Source organism: Punica granatum, chromosome 8 (assembly GCF_007655135.1).
Source record: "Punica granatum isolate Tunisia-2019 chromosome 8, ASM765513v2, whole genome shotgun sequence".
Taxonomy (NCBI): Eukaryota; Viridiplantae; Streptophyta; class Magnoliopsida; order Myrtales; family Lythraceae; genus Punica; species Punica granatum.
In genome coordinates, this window is record NC_045134.1 from 7,195,600 (window position 1) to 7,216,498 (window position 20,899).

The 20,899-nt window shown below is 39.1% G+C and overlaps 1 protein-coding gene across 3 annotated transcripts; it reads right to left on the reverse strand.

Annotated features, from left to right (window-relative positions):
• Nucleotides 1-1,764: 1,764 nt before the first annotated feature.
• On the reverse strand, nucleotides 1,765-15,717 carry LOC116188115 (helicase and polymerase-containing protein TEBICHI). Of its 3 annotated transcripts, XM_031517272.1 has the most exons (28): nucleotides 15,480-15,717; nucleotides 14,830-15,263; nucleotides 14,402-14,621; nucleotides 13,461-14,321; nucleotides 12,782-12,846; nucleotides 11,763-11,868; nucleotides 11,478-11,678; nucleotides 11,128-11,328; nucleotides 10,497-10,658; nucleotides 10,172-10,411; nucleotides 9,800-10,012; nucleotides 9,282-9,632; nucleotides 8,929-9,081; nucleotides 8,488-8,709; nucleotides 8,072-8,290; nucleotides 7,851-7,968; nucleotides 6,327-7,477; nucleotides 5,835-6,032; nucleotides 5,286-5,545; nucleotides 4,947-5,136; nucleotides 4,690-4,797; nucleotides 3,979-4,331; nucleotides 3,586-3,694; nucleotides 3,367-3,507; nucleotides 3,145-3,241; nucleotides 2,791-2,983; nucleotides 2,488-2,713; nucleotides 1,765-2,413 (listed from the first exon to the last, which is right to left on the reverse strand). In XM_031517272.1, exons 1-26 carry the CDS (start codon nucleotides 15,510-15,512, stop codon nucleotides 2,883-2,885), a joined length of 6,507 nt encoding a protein of 2,168 aa, XP_031373132.1. In that variant the 5' UTR covers nucleotides 15,513-15,717; the 3' UTR covers nucleotides 1,765-2,413; nucleotides 2,488-2,713; nucleotides 2,791-2,882. The 3 variants fall into 3 exon arrangements, with proteins under 3 accessions (XP_031373132.1, XP_031373131.1, XP_031373130.1); XM_031517271.1 differs by having other exon boundaries at nucleotides 1,765-2,705; XM_031517270.1 differs by having other exon boundaries at nucleotides 1,765-2,713.
• Between the last annotated feature and the right edge of the window lie 5,182 nt (nucleotides 15,718-20,899).

Here is a 20,899-nt window from a genome sequence, read left to right on the forward strand (position 1 = left end):
ATTCATCTACGTTGTGCATTGTATCTACGAACCAACCCATTGTAGAATCACTCTGAAGTATTTTCTAAGCACTCTCAAGTATTTTTATTTAGCGTGCACCATCTGATAATAGCCATTGAGGAATAAAACAATCCCAACTCATGGATTTTTTTATATTTACACAAGTGTTGAATTCGAGATCTTATTTAAAAGAAAAGAGATGTCGAACCACGCTTGGACTAACCAACGTGGTTCATATAGTCATGCATTAACTTTTAGAAACTCATGAATGAGGGTTATAGGTTGGCCGATACTTGAAGGCTAATTGGTTCAAATTGTAGATCCAAGAACGGGGGCACATGAGAGGGTTAGTCCATATTTTTCTCAATTACTGGGACTAAAGTAGAGAGAATCAGTTTTGATGGGCTAAAAGTGAGAGACAAGGATAATGTACAGTACAACCTAGGACAAGTCTTGAGTGAAGTGAATTATAACCTCATACCCTCCCCCAGTAATGTGACGCATCATTAAGTATTGATCCGAAATAGAATTAATAATCATGTTCATTTTATCGAAATTTTATTTTCTTTACAATTAAAAGCCGGGGCTCGGCATGAATCCTAGTTACGATCCACACGTCTAACTTTTACAAACCTTAATTTCTCCTATCTCCATGAATTGAGAATTTAAGCCGGAGGAGTAAAGAACGGAGGAAGTTTGAGTGAGGCCCCCTACTTTCATATAATAAATTACCATCCAGTCCTCACTTGTTTCCACATTATGAATCAATTTCTCCTTCTCAGTTGCTAGTATTAAGGTCCCAATTCTTATGGTTCACTCGTGCTACACACGTAATTAAATATAATTTTAATTATTTTAAATTAATGGAGGTTTGTAATTGATGATTAGACTCTCCGCGCCAAACTTTCGATTCTTTTGTATATTTTAATTCTCTTTAAATAGGTCGATTTCAAAAGAAAATAAAAGTTAATGAGGCTGCCCTATCGCTGGTGTTATACTATGTCCCATGCCATTATCGGAACATTCTTCTTCCTGTTAATGCGGAGGGTCACAAGATGCTATCGGAGAAGGCAACCGGTAAAGAGGCTAAAATCGAGGCAGTTGGCAAAGGAGTCTCTGTCTGATCAAAAGCGGCGGCATGGATATGTCCCGTATACGTCGGGTTGATGCCTTGTCCGGACCGGTTCTACTATACATACAAGGCCTATAATGACCCCGGTCCAGGCTTGACCCCAATGGAGTCCAGTCTTGGACCTTGCACTTCACTAAGGACCCGGATCTCGCCGCTTTCTTGCCCTGACAAGACACATGGGTTCAACGCCCAAAAGGCTAAAACCCTTCTTGTTGAAGAGCTGGTACGAGCTCCTGAACTGATTCTCGGTCAAGCCCAGTTCAGTTGAAGCTCATGAACTGGTGGATATGACAGAAAAGATGACTGCGAGGAGCCCAGGATTTATATTCGAGGGTGATGAGGAGAAATATTGTGCAAGTATGTGGTTAGTCACAAACAATTACTATAACTATAATAATGCTGTGATTTATTGCCACAAGATACAGAACCTAATGACCTTTGAAGTGGCACAAAAGGCCTATGCTGTCTTAAGGCAGTGGCATTTTGCCATGCCGATACTCCCCCCAGATGGAAACCGAGCGTTTAGCCTCCCAGGGGCCGGGGGTCAGGCCCGGGGCCAAATCGATCTGCCATTTCCTCTCCCTGATCATGCCCACCAGGCTTAATGAACAAAGACCTATCAGATTCATCGATACCACAAAATCTGTCCCTTTTCTGCCCATCAATGTGGAATTTCTGGGGAGAAAAAAATAAAAGTATTTTACTGTACAAAATGAATGAAATTGCGTCTTTTACAATTTGATCCTCTTTCATGGTAGCTTTCTGGGATAAAATCTTCAGAATCCCATAAGCTTTTTTGCATCGAGTAAAACATAGGACAACACAAAAAGAATTAGCAAATATTTGCTGATGTTTGACGCTCCTCGATCTGACTTGCTGCTTTTTGTTTGCGGCCTTAAACAACACGACCAAAGGTTTTGCAGAACCAAGACCGTGATTTGCTGCTTACACCAGCAATTCTCTTTCAAGATGGACTAATTTTCTTTCAGCCTTTGCTCTGAGTATTTTTCTGTTGCTTCTTGTTCTTATCCTCTTCTGGTTTATCCCCTTGATCAGATTCTCAGAACTTCACAACTTCACTGGCCTTCGAACAAGGGACGCTTTTATCGGTCCCGATGATCACTTCGCCTGACAAGTTTTTTTCTCGCACGCTTCCAAAGAGCCTATAAACTCCCGGAGACGCCGCTTGATGCTTCCTCTCCAATCTTTGCCTTGGTAATAGTTTCACTGTAAATCCTAAATTTACCTACAGTCACGCACTTCACCCTTGAAAGAATTATTCTGCAGATTCCAACATTTCTCATTTTTATCTTCTCGAAATCTCTTTGGCAAGTCTGATAAATGGCCTTTCGTACCTTGTCTGCAATATATTCCAGCTCCCACAATCTTGAGATTTGAAGAATGCCATTGCATCTTTCGTGCCAGAAGTCGTATGCATTGATGATTTAACCCCAAACTCTCAATCTTATTTCCTCTTGAAGCACTGTTTTCATTTCGGAGCATGCGAGTATTGATTAGATAGTGCTCCGATATGTCCTCGGAGGATGCAGGTGAAACGAATCGATTTTCTCTGCTGCACCACTATATTATTTCTTGTTAGCAATCAACTGTATTTGTGAAGTCAAAAGTCTCAAAACAAAAGAAATTTAGTTGCTTACCGTCCGTTGACACCAATTCATCTTGGAATTCAGAAATGTCCAAGTAATTTAGCAGGTGAAGGAATAGTAACAACCAAGACCTCTCTTCTGATCTAAGAATTGGGCATTAGAACTGCGTCTTCGTAATATTTGGCATCATAAGGCTCCAAGGAACCCCACGTTTTCCCAATTTTCAATTTGACCTGCAAGGGAACTGGACAGGCAAACAAAAGAAGCACAACAATGAGATTATGAGAGGAACCAGTGAGAATTACTAAACTAAAAGGTTTCATTCAATCAAAATCACTAATAGATGACAAAATGTATAGGCAAAAAATGAGCAATTAGATGAACTTATATCACGTAAAACAGTACCTCGAAGAGAGGCAGCATTTTCCATGCTCATTTGCAGCAATTGTGCCACTTCTTTAATCACCTCTGGGTCAACTTCCAGTACTAACTCATCATGTACCTACATAAGTTGCCCAATATTAAGACATTTGCCCACTTTCACCAAAAATCATTCTGTAGACTCAAATGTGAACGGGCATCATTGCAGGGCACTGTAAGGAGAAAACAAAACAGAGTAATGTGAACCTGCAAAAGAATGCGGCAGCGGCCCTTCAGCATGCGGAACTTTTCCACAAGCAGAGGGTTACAATCAGATTCAACATTTCCTTCAACAGCCACAGCATGAATATTTATCATTGCTATCTTTATTATGTCAGCAGCAGATCCCTGGGGTGGAAACGAGCAACATTCAGAAAACCTCGATTCTCTATCTTGACTTGAACCATAGGAATTACGACCACATACCTGGCATATGGAATTGACGGCTTGTCGTTGAGCCTTTGACTTTTCCTTAAAGTTTCCAAATTTTATTTTTGACAAGAAACGTTTCCTTCCTTTAAGGGTCTCTATATAGCTGCACCACAGATATTGAAGATTAACAAGAAAAGAAACACACATGCCTATATGAACTGTTAAGATAAGGGACCAGAACTATAGTTAATAAAAATGCAACAAGCAGGATGAACTCAGACGTGACTTGCAGTTGCAAATATATATAATCAGAGATAACCAATGCTTTATCAGGTGATAAGAAGTCAAAGGAAGATGATAGCAAGAGATGATATGTGACTTTATAAGTGAAGCAGTTCGTACTTGAAGTTCCAAGGAATGAGACACAGCAAAACAAGAAGTTCCTACCCTTTCTGTCGGCAGCAAGAAACTGCCCCTCGGAGCCAAGAATCAACACAAGGAAAGCAACTCTTAAAGCTCTGAATCTTGTCCATGGCTTCGTCAGGACTGCAGTTTAATTGTTCAGCTAAGGATTTAGCACCCATTCCATAAAGAATGCCATAAACCATACGCTTGGTCTGCTCCCGTTCCTGGGAGCTCACAGAATCTTCTGCTTTTCCAGTCCATCTTGCTGTAATCATAGTAAAAACGTCCCCAAGGGGCTTGCTTAGAAGGTCAATTAGAGCAGAATCTTCAGAGAAATGCGCCATCAGACGCAGTTCTATCTGGGAATAATCAGCTGTCAGCAATACCCAATTCTCCTGCACAAGATGTTCAGAAATAGACAGTGAAACAGAAAGCATCTTTGGATCCAATGAAGAACATAGCAAGATGGTAAGAAACACAACAAGACAGAAAGGAATTCCTGGAATCATGTTCATATCATAATTTGAATTCGAACAAATTAGAGTCAGGTTGGTCACAGTTAAAAAAGGAAGGAGTTGGCTGTAGACCTGAGGCATAAAAGCATAGGATATATCATATTGCCTAAGGAGAAACTTCTTGAACCACCAGATTTTCGACTTTGCAGAGGAAAAGTGATCCTGACGAAATAAATTTTGATTCTGCTCTCAAATAAGATCTATTTTGTAAACATCATCTGCCAATAATCGAGAATACCTGAGTAGGAATGATATAATCCCGAGCATTAATTTTGTGATATTCAGCACCAGCATCACCTCCATTCTTCTCCTTATTCATTTTGAACTCAACCAAGTGCTCTACACACTAAAACAGGGGGGTAAAAAAAAAAAAGATGAGTATAATTCGATATTATCTTTTTTTCAATCAGCAAAAATAATTCTATCTTGACTATATTCGGCATAAGTAGCGAATGATCTCTCCCTAAAGTGCCAGTTAAGATGAGTCCTAGAGACCTGAAGATTAGGCTCCTCCATAGAAAGCCGTCCAGTTGCTGTTGATGTCTGAAGCCAGTGGCCATGGATGGTATACCTTTGCGTTTTCACAGAGAGCCTCGCCACCGAACAAATCGATCCCAATGTACAATTCAAAAGCTTTGCAAGTGTCCGATGCTCCTTGATGACTGGAATGATAGGATGCTCGTCCCTAGAACAAATACAAACTCACTTAATATTTTGCTGGTTCAGAAAGTTATGTCTGTGATTGGACACAATATTCTGAAAGTGTGAACAGCGCAAGGAGGAATGCGCTGCATCAAATTTTGATACCAGAAGCAAAGCAAAGTCTCACAATACCTTAGTAGATCCAAACAATGCTTGTCAGTGCTTGGATGTTGCTTTCCTTTCTCTCCTACCTCTGGTACGGGCAATTTCAAGTGTCCGTATAGAACATTTGCAATATCAGCTGTATTATATAGAGAAAATGTAATGCCTGCCAAACTGTAAGCCTCCTTCTCGAGTTGCCTCAACTTTTTGCCCAGAACATTGCGTGCCCAAAGGCATCCCTCCATGTCGACACCTATGCCCCAGAGCTCCATGTCTGCAACTACATTGACCTAACATGAAAGGAACCAACGAATCAGATAAAGAATGTTGCTGCTGTATCTTGACCAGCAAAATTATAAAATAATTTACTTACAATTAACATCAAATTCATCTTTTATACCATCAGTATCCACAAATCATCTACTATCATACACATTTAAAATGCACAAAACCTACTAAAATACAATAGCAATATATGCTGTTATGAGTTCATGAGGATTTCAATCTAACCGAACTAGGGTGCATATTTAAAACATTATTCTTAAGATATATTCAGCAAACCAAATAACAAAAACCTACCAAAGGAAGTTCAATTTTCATAAGTGCTTCAGATAGCTGTTCATGGAAAAGTAGCTTCCAGAGAACAGAAGATAATGCCCGTGTTTGTGCCACCCTACGACAGCAACCATCATGTGCAGCTTTTCTCATTTGATTCTTCCACCTACCACATCGATGAGCAGCTGCCGCAGCATCACTGGATAATCTCTTCTTTACTTCCTGTTTGATTATTACCATACAACTTCAGAACCTGGTGAATATTACATGTAAAAGCACATTATAAAAGCTAGTTAAGTGCTCCCCATGCACTAGTTAAGGAGTATCAGCTCTGATAAATTGACCCAAAAAATCCAAGATTCTGGGATGCTTCTTGCCATGCAGATATCGTGTAAATTGAGAACAAATACTGAGAAACCAATTTCACCTAAATCCAAGAATATTTAGATAAAACCACAGCAATTGCACAAAGAATAGATTTCCCTTCAATGGAAAACACGTTGAAAGCTTGAGTACCTTTTCAAGGTTTGGGTTAGAGCTCCTCTCTTCATCAGGCCATAGAATCCATGCCACTATACACATGTCAATTCCTTGTTTAACATTAACCGGTGGCAAAAGTAAGTAAGAAGAATCAACAAGTTGGAGGCCCATATCTTTTCCTGCATTACTAGTAACCCCAATTTTCTGGATAGAAATTGCACAATTTCCTAAAACCTGAATCTGAACTTTCAAATTCCAAGTAAATTTTCTGACCCCTACTTTCCCCATTATTTCACCAATCCTTCTCCACCGAGCATTGACCAAATCTGATGAATGCTCAGGACGCCAACTACCATTTGCACCAACAGATGTAGTTCTTGACACGTCATTACTTTTTCTCTTGCAGAATAGATCCCTTGGTATATTGACATAGTATACTGGTGAATTTTCCCAACATATGGCAAAGCCATGAAGTTCAAATGGGCCACAGGAATTCATCCCTGTTCGCTTGCTGTAGTGGATGTCAAAATAGAATTCTTCAACAGTGTCCCAGAGATCCAAGAAAGACTCGAGCCCACCAGGATAATTGACCGCACTAATAGGGCTTTTATCAGGAGTCCAGTCCTTAAACGAAGAATGCGCATTTTCTCTGTTTACCTGCACCTGCACACCCTGATCACTATTACCACTAACCATCTTGTTTTCATCATCAGACCTTTCTAGTAGTACAGCAGGGATCATGTTGGCACCCTTTTCAAAAGAAACAGGAGCAGGCAGTTCAGCTTGGACAGAAGTTTTCTGAACACTAACAGCCTCTGGAAGAATGCTGGACGAGTCCACTGGTGCTGAATACACAAAAGCAACAGTTGATACTTTTCTAGACACCTCCTGATTTGCAGTTTTATCAGACTCCTTGCTCTCCTCAATGGAGAGCCTAGCTGAAACGTTCTCCAGAGAGTTTGCAGCAGAGATGTTACCGGCAGTCCCCATAACTCCTTCCTGTGCATGATTGCCATCCAGAGTTGATAGCATTGATCGCGGAAACTGTGTGACGTCAAGTCCAAGGGATTGGAATGCAGAGAATGCGGCAAGTCTAGCCTCTTCAGCTTTATCAAGAACAATCTTGCGGGCCCCATTCTTTATCTTCTTTGCAATTCCTAATTGCATGCGTCTTTGGGCTGAGGTTTCTATGCGAATGAATCCACATAGCCAAAATTAGAAATATGAAATGCAAGGAAAAGAGAAATAATAGAAAGAAAGAATAGCTTTAGGTTTTGCGAAATGGAAAAGAAGAAGAGTAACTTAAGAGTCCTTGGACTTGTTATGAAGGCTGAAAGTACAAGTTAACTTCGCTTTCTCTTCAACTCTTAAGTAAAAGTGCATATATGCAGGTCTACAAATGTTAGGAATGAATGGAGAGAAAATTAAACATTACTTGAGTACAAAAACATTCTCGTATTAAGTTGCTCCCATGTGAATCCAATAAATCACATAAACATGACCATCCTCCATATCTCTAACCTACACATAAAAGAGCAACGAGAAAGCAGAAAAACTCACCTTCAGCAGCCCATGATGAAGATTCAAAAAGAGCTTTGACTATTTCTGCAATGGAAGCTTCTGTGATCGCTAAAGGTGTACGCAGACCAGCCTTGTAAAGTGCCCTAGCTCGAGAACCCTGAAAAATCAAATTGATGATTTTCAAAGAGCTAGATACTCTCAAAAAGTTCTAACATGTACAGAGGAGAGAGTATTTCAAGATATGAGTTTGAGAAGCATGCCTTGACAAACGGAATGTTGGTAAGCTCTACGATCTCTGCTCTTACTCCAAAAGAAACACGATTTTGAAATTTGCCAACTAAGCCTTCTAAGTCATGCCACCCAAGCCTCTCGCAGAACAAAGAAACCATAGATGCAAATCTACCTGCATTTTCTTGTAAAGCTTGAACCATGCCTCGGGCGACTTTAAAAGCTTCACAAACCTCAGTCACTGGAACTTCCTTAAATGCCAACAAGTTACAACAACAAACAGCAATCAGAGTAGAAGCAGACTTAAGTTATTTCTGGGCACATGATTAAATTCCACTAGCGAAGGTAACATTTGCAATTTAAAAAAAAAATGCAATACCAACTCTAATCACAGAATCATCATTATAAGGAAATAGATAGAATATAAATAGATTTACATGTAAAATACCTGAACGAGTCTAGCTAAGATAAGAGCAACATAAAATCGCTTGCACACTCGTAGGGCTTGGTCATCTGGAAGCATGTTATTTCTTGTGATCCCAGAGTGCCTTTGCAGTTTACTGTGCCCTCCTCTTGTATTACCTCTGAATCTGTCAGCAGTTTGAATAGGAGCACCATGCGCCATGCGCATCAAGAATGGTTCTGCTACTCCGATTCGATTACCAACTGACTGCATTTCACAAACCAAATGTATCAATACGTAGAAGTTAGAAGATTAAGTGCAACAACCACTGTGTAACTTTCATCTTTAAATCTTATACATGCAAGACAAGCCATTAAGCTATATCTACAGTACCCTTGTTGGGCAGGTATATATTCATCCTTCCTCATCACTACCAATTTAAAAGTTGGACATGACCAAACAGATCTATCACCCCAAAAGCAATACCTGGTCTAGAGAAGACAATTCCATGAACCTTTGGTAATAAAGTTCCCAGTCTGGTTCAATCTCAACATTGGTCGGAGTTACTAAGTAGACTAAATGCAGATCAGATGCGAGGACAAACCCTTCTCTTGCTCTTGAAAGATCCTCCAGAACAATCTAGAAAACAATTTAGAATGTTGTAAACAACTAAAAAACAGGCCTTATAACTGCATGCTATTAAAAGAAAACTCCACGGCGTAAAAAAAAAGATTGTCATATATATAGATGAGCAAATCTCTTGAAGACTACATTTCTACCAAGTTGAATGCAGTAGCTTCAAATATGATTAACGTTATGAAGAATTGCAGAAGTATTACAAGTGATTCATCTGGGGAAAGAGAACTGCCAAAAGCTGCACGTCCAAGAGGAGACGTGCTGTATAATTTGGTATCTTCATTCCACTCAAGGAACTTTCTGTGACACAACCACCGTAGAGAGTCCTGTGCTGATTTCACAACATCTTGAAATGGTTTGGTCGAGTTGAGAAGAGTACACCTGACGTAGCGGTGAATATCATTAGCAGTTTGAACAATCCCACCAGCAACAACTTCTAAGATAGCATGAGTCATTCCATTCTTGTCTTCAGATAGACACGAATTCAGCGGTGGACAGCTTTCATTGAGAAGACCCACGATTCTTTTGATCTCTTCAGGTCTACAAATCAGTATCTGAAAAGGTGCAAATATAATTTCAGTAAAAGATCCAGTCAGATCTTTCCAAGCATGAGATAGGTTATTTGGATAAATTATGATTCCCAAACATGAAACAGCAGAGGTCATAAACAAAATAACTTCTCATGTTTAAAATACACAAATAAAGATATAGAGGAACATACACTTTCCCCCTTAGAATCTATTCCTGTCCGTCCAGCTCGACCAGCCATCTGCTTGTACCTTGTTCCATCAATAAAATCACGACCAATTCTAGGTTGCCGAAAAATGACCCTCCTTGCTGGTAGGTTAACCCCAGCAGCTAAGGTGGAGGTTGCAGTCAAAACACGAACAAGTCCTTTGCGGTAGCAGGTTTCCACAACCTCTCTTTCTTCAACCTGGAGAGGGGCGAAAAATAGATCCTCACTGACAAAGCTCACTCTTAACAGAGAAAGAACTATGCAGGGAAAAAGGAAATGACAAAATTCGCAGACAAGCAAGAGTATTACTAACTGAAAGAAAAACAATATAAATTGCCTCTAACAGAAGTGGCATACCGTGAGGCCAGCATGGTGATAAGCTACCCCAGAAGGAAGAGTTTCTTCTAATATAGGATCTAATCCAGCAGGGGACCTTCGTAGAGCATCAAGAGCTGATATGATACTTGAAAACTCATTATCATCGTTCTGAGGATTTACAGAGAATTTCTTCAGGAACTTGGAGATGTGACGAGCAGTTGACTCACATCCTTTACGGCTTGAACAGAATATTAACACCGAATGACCTTCTTGAACGACCTAAACAAGAAACTCCTTGGGTTCAAGTACGTGTAATATGCCAGAGTGAGGTTCAAAGTACAGAAAATGAAAAGGGACTTCCAACCTCATTGCACAGTTCCACAATATGATCTGGATCTTTACCACCAAGATCGGTTCCTTTTGAAATTGTTCTTATTATGTCCATGCTTTTGTTATAAATAGTGTTGCCAACCTTAATATACTCCTCCAAGGGAACAGGTCGAAATTCAGTCTGATATAATGCGGCCTGCAGACAAATTTTTGAAACTTAAATGCAGCAAAACCAGACCTTATGAAAGCAACAACTAAATTGATATTTTAGTTATGCTCCACATGCGCCAATGTAATTACAACAAAGAAAAATTATCATTCTGCAGCCACTAGGTTTCTCCATGAGATAATGTATTGCACCACCTCTCTGAGAAAAACTTCATTTCATACACATTCAAGTCTTTAAATCTTTCTCCAACTTCTCACATTACTTTTACTTAATCTGTCAATAATGGTGGAGAAGAGGCTATTGCTAATGTCCATGCCATCATTACTTTCAACGAAATAGGTTGCAATATATCCAACAACCATCAAATATGGGACAACTTCAAAATGCAGATAGATGCATTATTTCATCAACAGACATGGTAAGAAATAATTAATCACGTATACAAATGATTTCTCCAGTCATGGAAGAAAGGAAAGCAACAAATGCCAACTCTCACCTGAAGCCACTCCGCAACTGCTGCCACATTTGGCATGGTTGCACTCATCCCAACAATTTGCAAGCCTCGAGTAGTGTCACCCTTACCACTGCTACTACCTGAACATTCGCCACTACTTGTCTCTGAGTTGCCTTCACCAGCAGCATAACAAAGTTTGGTCAACATAAGTTCCAATAGGTAACCCCTATGTTGGTCGCCAACCTATTATGCATGAAGAATATCGGTAAAGTTCATTACGAGAACAAAGTTACAATAAAAAATACCATTCAATAAAAAAGAAAAGCTACTTCAAAATGCTTCGACGCAAAATTCACCATAAACATCCCTGAGTAAGATGCAAGTTCACATACCATGTGCAATTCATCTATCACTATGATTCCAATTTCTGATAAACGACCCTCTTCTAGCAACCTGTTTATTAACGAGTTTGCCTTTTCTATAGTGCAAACAGCTACAGAAGTATCCTTTGGAAGTGTTCCACCACCTTGATTTCCATAGTAGCCGCGCACATGCTTACCAAGGGGTTCCAATAGGACTTCAAGATGCTCTGCCTACAGTTATACATGAAGCGACAAAGTCAGTACATATAAATGAAGCAAATCAAGAAAATCAAGCTAGAAGAGAAGAAAAGGAACCTTCTCTGTGCAAATCGATACATAAGGAAGTACTAGAATTGCCATTTTTCCAGTCAATAAGACCCGCCGCAGCATTAGTATTTCTGCAACAAAACTTTTACCAGCACTGCGGTATGCGAAGCATCAGACACCAACTTATAGGAGCTTTACAGAGGAAACTCAACAAAATAAAGTCATAAATATAAAAGTTTTAGCATGACAACCTCTCCATAGGGAGAGTGAATTACAATACTGAGGTGGTATCCGTAAAGACTTAACTAATTAAGGGCATAAAAGTTATTTAGAAGTTTCTTATGAGTTAGCTAAAGAAAAAATTGCTGGGACAAGGGAAGAAAGAGTGAGGATAAAATAACACTTTATTAGAGTTTGGGTGCACCAATACTTCAAAAACGACATTTCAATAAAAATCAATTCGTATTTTCTTACTAAGAGGATTTTTTTCTTTAATGACTAAGTAGATTACCCCTCATCTTCCATTTTTTTCTCTTTCTCCCTTTCAATTTCGACCATAATAAATTTGTAACTAATTTTTGAGCATTTAATTAAATCAGAAGTTATCAAACAACCTAGATTTGAAATTGTTACGCTTCCATGTATGATGCTACCTGAACAGAAAAATGAAAGACATGACTCTCTAAATTGCACTTGCTTTTAGTAAAGAAATTTTGGTTAAAACAATAACAGACTTAAAACTTGAAATTTTGTTCCCTTTTTTAGATGAATACTAAACCAAACTTAAATGTTAATTTCAAACTATCATGCTAAGTTTTAATCGGTCAAGTAGAACATCAGGTTGCCTTAGTATGATAATAGAAATAGCTATTATGAAGTATGTATACCACACCTATTAGTTCAAAAAATATGAGATTTGACCTTTAAAGAACTTGAAATATCCAATTACCTATTGTAAGCATGCATTTGCAGAAACGCGCAGCTAAATTCAACCCTCATCATATGTGCATAACAATGAGAAAGATATAGCATCTTATGTCGTAACAGATATATGTCCTACACCATACCTTGTGGAAGCACAGTACACAAGATTCTTTTTCTGCAGAACACCTTCAACCTGAAGGCAGTCAACCTGAAACAGAAAGGGAAAGCATGCCTTGAATAAACAAACTAAAACAATGCTATGGTGAAGATCATCTATAAAATAGAATGAAATAAATAAAATAAGAGTTTCTAAACAAATTATAGCTAGTCTGAGTTCTAAAGTAACAAGCTCAACAGCATGGTCCTCAAAAATGAGAATATATAAGCAATAGCATTCTTTAGCAAAGGAAAAAATTTTACTGAAAACTAGAATATCTAAACAACATAGCTAGTCTGAGTTCTAAAGCAACAAGCAAAACAGCATGGTCCTTGAAAAACTAGAATATTTAAGCAAAAACATTCTTCAGCAAAGGGAAAGAAAATCACTGAAACTGAAGAATTAAAGAATAGAGGCATTAATGTGCTTCCCAAAAAGCTCACCAGCCTTTTCCTGCATTGGCACATTCTTTATATATTCAAGAACCCTGACCAACCACCGATATTTAATTTACGACTGATGAATTGGCCAAGCATTCATAGATCAAGTTAACACGTACTGTGGAAGAAATTCATCAATGCATTCTGAGGTTTTTCCCCATAGTCTTAGTACCTTGAATATAAGAAGCAAGAGAAACTAAATTAAATTGCAATTGTCTAAAATACCTGCCACTGATAAAGCCTTTGTATACCCTTCTTCCTATATATGCTGCATATCTCAGATGGAAGCCAGCTGCTAAGATCTAACCAATCTTTACTCTGCAGAAAACTTGCAGGAGTACAAGCTTCATTATTTTCACGATTACCACCCACACTCCTTGGTATATTAGCTGGTGATTCAGTCCCTATGCTATCATTTTCACTAGATAAATCTAATTTCCTTTCAGTTGTGGGAATGACCAGAGCCATCTCTTGTTTCACATGCACCTCCTCAATTTTTTGTGCATTGCTGCAACGGGTAAATGCATTTGCGGTCCGAAGACCTCTTCGCCCCACCAAATCACAATCAGATCCTTTATTGTATCTTGAAATGATGGATTTACTGCCATCTGAATTGCCGTAATGACCAGCAACCACATCCGAGCTCTTCTCCTCACAAGAGAAGTCAAAATGCTTTACTGGTAAAGGGGAGCCTTTCTTGTCCAAGTCCTTGGAATACTTATCCACTGATGCCAGCTTTCCCATCTCTGCAAAATGAATTATATTTTTGCCATCATGCAGCATTTCCTCTTTTTCATCTTGACCTGTCTTTCTCAGGTGGCTCAAGCTCTCATTGGCAGCATGACAAACAGAACTATTGGCAGGAGCGCACAGGCCATCAGCAAGCTTAATTGCTTCACTCCAAAAACCTTCTCCAGGTGAAAACATGGAACTTCCACATGCTGATTTCGGGGTCTTGTCAGTGGAAGATTTGACAGCCAGTGAGACAGGCGTGGAACAACTGGCGTTTACTAAAGTTGAAACGGTTGCCTTATCCAAGTCTTTTAAGCTCGGCGGAATCTCAACAGGATCATTGCCAATAGTTTCCTGCAAATGAAGAAATGTAAAGAAGGGAGCAACTATACTCTATTCAAGAAGTTCATAGCAAGACATTCAAGAATTTTCACCTCTCTAACAATGTAACCAAACTCCCTGGTTTCTGAATTGGAAAGCATTTGCTCAACATTTTTTCCTCCAGAAGAAGTTGTTGCATCACTTGTATCTAATGGAAAAGTCATCTGATGCCTCTTAGTGGACTTCTTAGTCTCCTTCTCAACTAAAGATGGGCTACCGTGTCTCTTATGATTTTGAGATTTCACCTCGGTCGGTTTATTTGATTGAAGGTCGCTGCATATGTTTTCTTGATTAGAGAGAAAGAAAGAACACGCAAGGAATGAAGTTAAAAGCACTTTTATTTCCCCAAAGTTGAAAATAAAAATGAAGCCTTTTTTCAACTTCTTGTCAGCTTAATGAAATGTCTAGATAAACACAAACTTCATCTGCAACATTTAATGGGAGAAAAGAAACGGGATCCAAATTGTTCATAAACAAGTACCTGCAATACAAGGACAAAAAGTCATTTGCAAATTGCCTGACTTCCGGGTTTTCTGTTGCGCCATTTGCTGACAAAGGGCACTCCTTTGATGGACCTTCATCAATAGCAGTCTTAAAGAGAGCGCCTTTCTGAGCTGCTTCAAGACCGTTGGATTGGATTCGTTCCGACGATAGCACAGATGGTTTAGTTTCAGTTTTCGACATCGGCTCAATATCCAACCCGAGCTTTCTTCTGACCAAGTCCTGACCATGAGGCAACTGCTCGGCCAAGGATGACCGTCTGGGTACGGATGCATCGTCCTGTGAGCTTTTCAAGTAACTGTCTAATGTCCCTTTAGCACCAGGGGACCCTCCAGATGCGGCCCTTTCACCCTTCTCTGTCCTCTGCGATTTTAAACTGGGCAACGCGGATTTCTGCTTCTTCGAAGCAAAAAACTGCACAAATTCGCCATAGCAAACACAACCATCAATATCGGATTAAAAGTTTTGCTCTTTCCATCATCGTTCTTGCAATTACAGAACTCAATCGCCAAAGCGGCAACGATTAATTTGCAAGAATGCTGCAATTGCAGGATTCAGTCGGGGAAACAACAAGATTGAGAACATGATGAAAGAATGAGCTTAGTACGAAGAGAAGTGAAGAGAGAGGACCTGGTCGATGCGGGAGCGGGAGTCGGACTCCATGCCCGAAGGCGGGCTGCGAGGCGCCCCCTTCCTTCCACTCAACCACCCGCCTGCGAAACCCTAATCCTCCGCCGGTGCGGCCCCGCCGGGGAGCTCTAGCAGATTCGTCGAGCAGTGAAGAGGAGTCGGGAGTGTTCCGATGGCGCGCCCTTAAGATGCCAAAGCGCTTCAGTTCAGTGAAAACACCCCACCGCGAAGGCGATACCGGACCGGAGATTTCAAAAATAACGAAAATGTTTGCTACGACGCCCCTCAATTTCACCTTAATTGATATGCGACCCCAAAACTTCCCACTGTATAATATAAAATATATATTTTCCAGCTATTTCCCTTTTCTATTATCTTCATCCCTTTTTCTTCATGTATGTATCACAAATTTTAACTTCTTTCTACGGCAAGTTTAGCAGAAGCATCCGTATAACATGGCACGCGCGGACGATCATACCCATATTACCAAGAGATTATAGGCAAATTTCGGGAAGATCATTGTAATACCCAAAATCCCACATTGATGTGAGGATAAGTTAGTGAAATGGTTTATAAAGATTCATTTATGGGATTACTAGCAACTTGGGTTTAAACATTTTGGGCTAGTGATTGGGCTCCTTTACAAATTGTTGGGCTAATCTCATAGATAGGATTGAGTCATTACAAGTGGTATCAAAGCAATTGGGAGGATGAGTTGCTAGTAATCTCATGAGACCAATTTATGAGATTACTAGCAACTTGGACTTAAGCATTTTGAGCCAGTGATTAGGCTCCTTTGAAGAGTTGTTAGGCCAATGACAATCAGCGAGGGCTTGCCATTTCAATTAAAGCTTCGTTGGCTTATCATAGAATGAGCAAGAGTATGCCATTTCCCTTGAAACTTTGTTGTCTTATCGTAGTTTAGGGTTTTTGAGTTACTTCATGTTCAAGCATTCATTCGTATCTTTTTTGGGAAAGGAGAAAGGCGAATTTCAAAGAACTATAGAGTGGGTTCTTTTTGTTGTTACCTCAAGAACAATGTTTTCGTGCGAAGGATTGAGACAATAATATAATTAAAAACTCACAAATTCCACGAGAGAATGAAATTACAATTCCATTCATTAATATCAATGGATCTCAAACGCTAAAGGTGCTTTATTTTAACTCGGAAAAGTCTCGTGTGCTTGTGGAGCGTATTTCGACCTAAAGTACTGGTTGGAGAAGACTTACAAAAAGTGTTTCCCCACATTAAACAGTACTGGATTGGAGTAGATCTTAACCAGCGATAGGATGCTATAAGAAACGACTTCTTGAGTATATCCAAAACAATTACAGCTGGGCTCCGACTAATTAATAACTCTGAGAACTATCATGAGGATATAAGACATGGAATAGTGTGGAGAATGGAAGAAAATAATATTCAGTTTCGAGCATATCTTTACAACACATTATAAACCTATCCTACGAAAGAAGACCATATCTCATCAAACATGTTATGAGCTATCTTACGAGCCAGAACAGAGTGGAAGTGGAAGTGGTGCAAGTTAAAAAATTTAGGATAAATTACACTGGTGGTCCAAAAAGTTATAATAATATATCAGGTTGGTCCAAAAAAATTTTTTTGCTACTTGATAATACAAAATGTTTCAAAGTTATAACATGATAGTACAAACCGTCATCTCGCCATTGACGCTGTCAAGCAACGTTGACGTAGAGCATCCAGTGGAAAGAGGTACCTGGCGAGTATGAAGAAACCATGACTGGGGGTGAGATTCCTCGGGTAGATGATGATATGACTGCAGATGATATAGGCTCGCAGTTGTAATTAGAATCTGCAGATAATCTACCTAGACGATCTGACAGAGTAAGACGACATTCGACAATATATCCGCCTCATGAGTATGTGTTATTAACTGACGGGGGAGAACTTGAGTACTATGATGAAGCCGTGGCACATGAGCACAAGGATCATTGGTTGAAGGCGATGAATGATGAGATGAACTCATTGTCTGAGAATCACACGTATGACCTAGTGAAGCTACCGCAAGGTAAGAGAGCATTGAAGAACAAATGGGAGGTAAGAGAGCATTGAAGAACAAATGGGTCTATAGGTTGAACACATAGAACTCACGGCCTCGATACAAAGCTCGATTGGTATTGAAAGGTTTCAACTAGAAGAAATGACTTAACTTCGAGGAAATCTTCTCGCCTGTGGTTAAGATGTCATCTATCCGAGTTGTTCTCGCATTGACAGCTAGTCTGAATTTGGAGATCGAGCAGCTCGATGTTAAAATAACTTTCTTGCATTGTGACTTGGAGGAAGAAATATATATGGAGCAGCCTGAAGGATTTTGAGTTAAAGGTAATGAGCATTTGGTGTGTAGGCTAAGGAAGAGCTTGTATGGGCTTAAGCAAGCACATCAGCAGTGGTACAAAAAGTTTAACTCTTTCATGTTGAGCCATGGCTACACACGGACAACTTCAGATCATTGTGTGTTCGTGAAACAATTCTCAAATTGTGATTTTATCATTTTACCGTTATATGTGGATGATATGTTGCTTGTTGGTCATGATATGAGCAAGACTGCAGACTTGAAAAAAGAGTTCAACAAGTCCTTTGCTATGAAGGATTTGGGACCGGTGAAGCAGGTCCTCGGGATATTTCTCATGATAGATCGAGTGGAAAACTTTGGCTTTCTCAAGAGAAGTACATCAAGAAGATTTTGGATCTGTTCAACATGGATATTGCTAAACCAGTTTCATCAGCACTTGCTTCTCATTTCAAACTTAGCTCGAAGCAATGTTCTACAAGTGAGGATGAGAAAGAAGAGATGAAGAAAATTTCTTGCTCATCAGCTGTAGGGAGTTTGATGTATGCTATGGTTTGTACAAGACCATAAATCGCTCATTTTGTCGGTGTGGTTAGTTGTTTTCTCTCCAATCGGGGGAAAGAGCATTGGAATGCGGTTAAGTGGATCTTGAGATATCTCAGAGGAACATCCATGGTGTGTTTATACTTTGACACGGGTAAGTCGGAGTTAGTGGGCTACACGGATGTGGATATGACAGGAGATATCGATTCCCGGAATCCACTTCGGGATACTTGATGACTTTTGTAGAATGAGCTATCTTGTGGCAATTAAGGCTTCAAAAGCGCGTCGCTTTGTCTACAACGGAAGCCGAATACATTGCGGTGACCGAAGGTTGCAAGGAGATGTTGTGGTTGCAAAAGTTTTTGCAGGAGTTAAGCTTGAAGCAAGAAATGTATGTTCTACACTGTGATAGTTAAAGCACCATTCATCTTTGCAAAAATCCTACTTTCTATTCGAAATCGAAACATATCGATATTAAGTTTCATTGGATTAGAGATGTGTTGGAGTCTAAATTGGTGAAACTAGATAAAGTGCATACTGATGAGAATGGAATTGATATGATAACAAAACCTCTCGCTAGGGAGAAACTTCATGTTTGCCGAAGTATTGCCGGTATGCTCGAAACCTCCAAATAGTCGGGAGGGGGAGTTTGTTGGGTATCCCTCCAATTTGAGGGAAGTTGGGTTCAAATTGTGTTGGGCTTTTATCGGGCTTTAATAGGCCCAATGACCCACTTTTGTTAAGGTTTATTTTGCAGCACAGTGGCTGAAAATCAGATTACTAGCAGTCATTGTTATCAGAACAGGACCGGACCGGCCGGTTCGACCGGTCGGACCGGGAACCGGCACCAAGTTCGGTCCGGTTCGCCTAAAAATCGAAATGGCAGCTTGGAACCGCCGGACCCATTGAACCGGTCGATTTTAAGCAAAATTTTATTAAACCGGTCGATTCTATGGGTTTTTATGGGTTTCCTATTTAATGTAAAAATTGGTTGGTTGTGTAAGGATTTGAACTCATGACCTCTTGCTTTTCATATTAGCATACTACCAACCAAGCCACCACCACTTTTTTGTTCTTTTAACTCTACTTTTAAGTACTTATTAAAATAAAATATTTATTTTGAAGTAAAAAATATTAAATATAGATACTTTCTTATACTATTGTTATATTTCTTTAAAATCATCATACTTTTATCTTAATTATCATAATTTTTTTAATAATATGAATATTTATTTTATTTTAAATAAACGAGCGGTCCGACCCATCGAACCCCCGGTTGGACCCATAAACCCATGACCCCGTACCCCTTCCGGTTCATCATCCGGTCCGGTTCTGATAACACTGCTAGCAGTACAGAGAAGCTGTGGAAACGGAGCTGAAATTCGGGTACAGAGGGCAGCGTGCAGCTGGAGATCAAACCTCGATCGAGATATCAAACAAACTCCGATTGAGACGAAATTTTGGCAGCGGCTTCACGACACGTGGGGCTAAGTTCTGAACGGTCAGAATTTTTATTTGAGCTCTGTAGGTGTTGTTTCAGCTAGTTTTGTAAACCACCCGATGTGAGTGATAAATTTGATGTTTGGGTGATCTAAGAGAGTGTTTCTCTTGAGTTTGGTGATCCAAGGGTTTACCCTTAATGAAAAACATTGTATAACCTTCATTGATAATTGATCGTTAATTCGGAGTTGGTCCCGTGATTTTTCCTCACATCGGAGTTTTCCATGTAAAATTTTTAGTGTTCTTTTCTTTACTGCTTGTTGGTTAATTTATTTAGTTTCTATCTCGATTACACTAGTAGGGGAGGAAAATTAAGGGTGTGTTTGTTTTTTAAAAAATTTTCAACTCAACTCCACTTATCTTCAATTGAACAACACAATCATTAATTTTTTAAATTTTTTAATCATTCAATTCAATTTTTAATATTAAATTATCTCAACTATTCATTACTTTTTCACAATTCAACAACACAATCATTACTTTTTCTAAACTATTCGTTACTTTTTCACACTTTTTCTCATAATTCAACAATACAATCATTACAAACTAATTAAAACCAAAACTCAACTCAACTCTAAATCCAAACACATAGTGCGTTTGGATTTAGAGTTGAGTTGAGTTTTGATTTTAATTGGTTTGTAATAATTGTTGAATTATGAGAAAAAAGTATGAAAAAGTAATGAATAGTTACGATAAAATAATAATTAAGTAATGATTGTGTTGTTGAATTATGAGAAAAAAATGTGAAAAAGTAATAAATAGTTGAGATAAAATAATGATTAAGTAATAATTGTGTTGTTGAATTGAAAATAAGTGGAGTTGAATTAAAAAAATATTCAAAATTCAAACACACCTACATGTCGTGTTATCATTTGATCGAGCACATCCCTAAGGAAAATATTTTGTACATGCTTTTCACACTCGTACAAAACTTTTTCTTCGAAATGCTAAAGCATATGAAACTTATACGAGATCTCTTTGCACTTGTACGAAAATGTTGTCCTCCAAGTTTCGCACTTGGAGCGGCTGAAATTTCAGCCACAGCAT

Excerpts from the sequence above, each read along its gene's own strand:
- LOC116188115 (XM_031517271.1), bottom strand. The coding sequence starts at position 15,512 with ATGGAGTCCGACTCCCGCTCCCGCATCGACCAG. Across the intron at positions 14,322-14,401 it reads TTGGTTACATTGTTAGAGAG|GAAACTATTGGCAATGATCC; the intron begins GTGAAAATTCTT and ends CTTCATTTGCAG. Across the intron at positions 7,969-8,071 it reads CCAACATTCCGTTTGTCAAG|GGTTCTCGAGCTAGGGCACT; the intron begins GCATGCTTCTCA and ends TTGATTTTTCAG.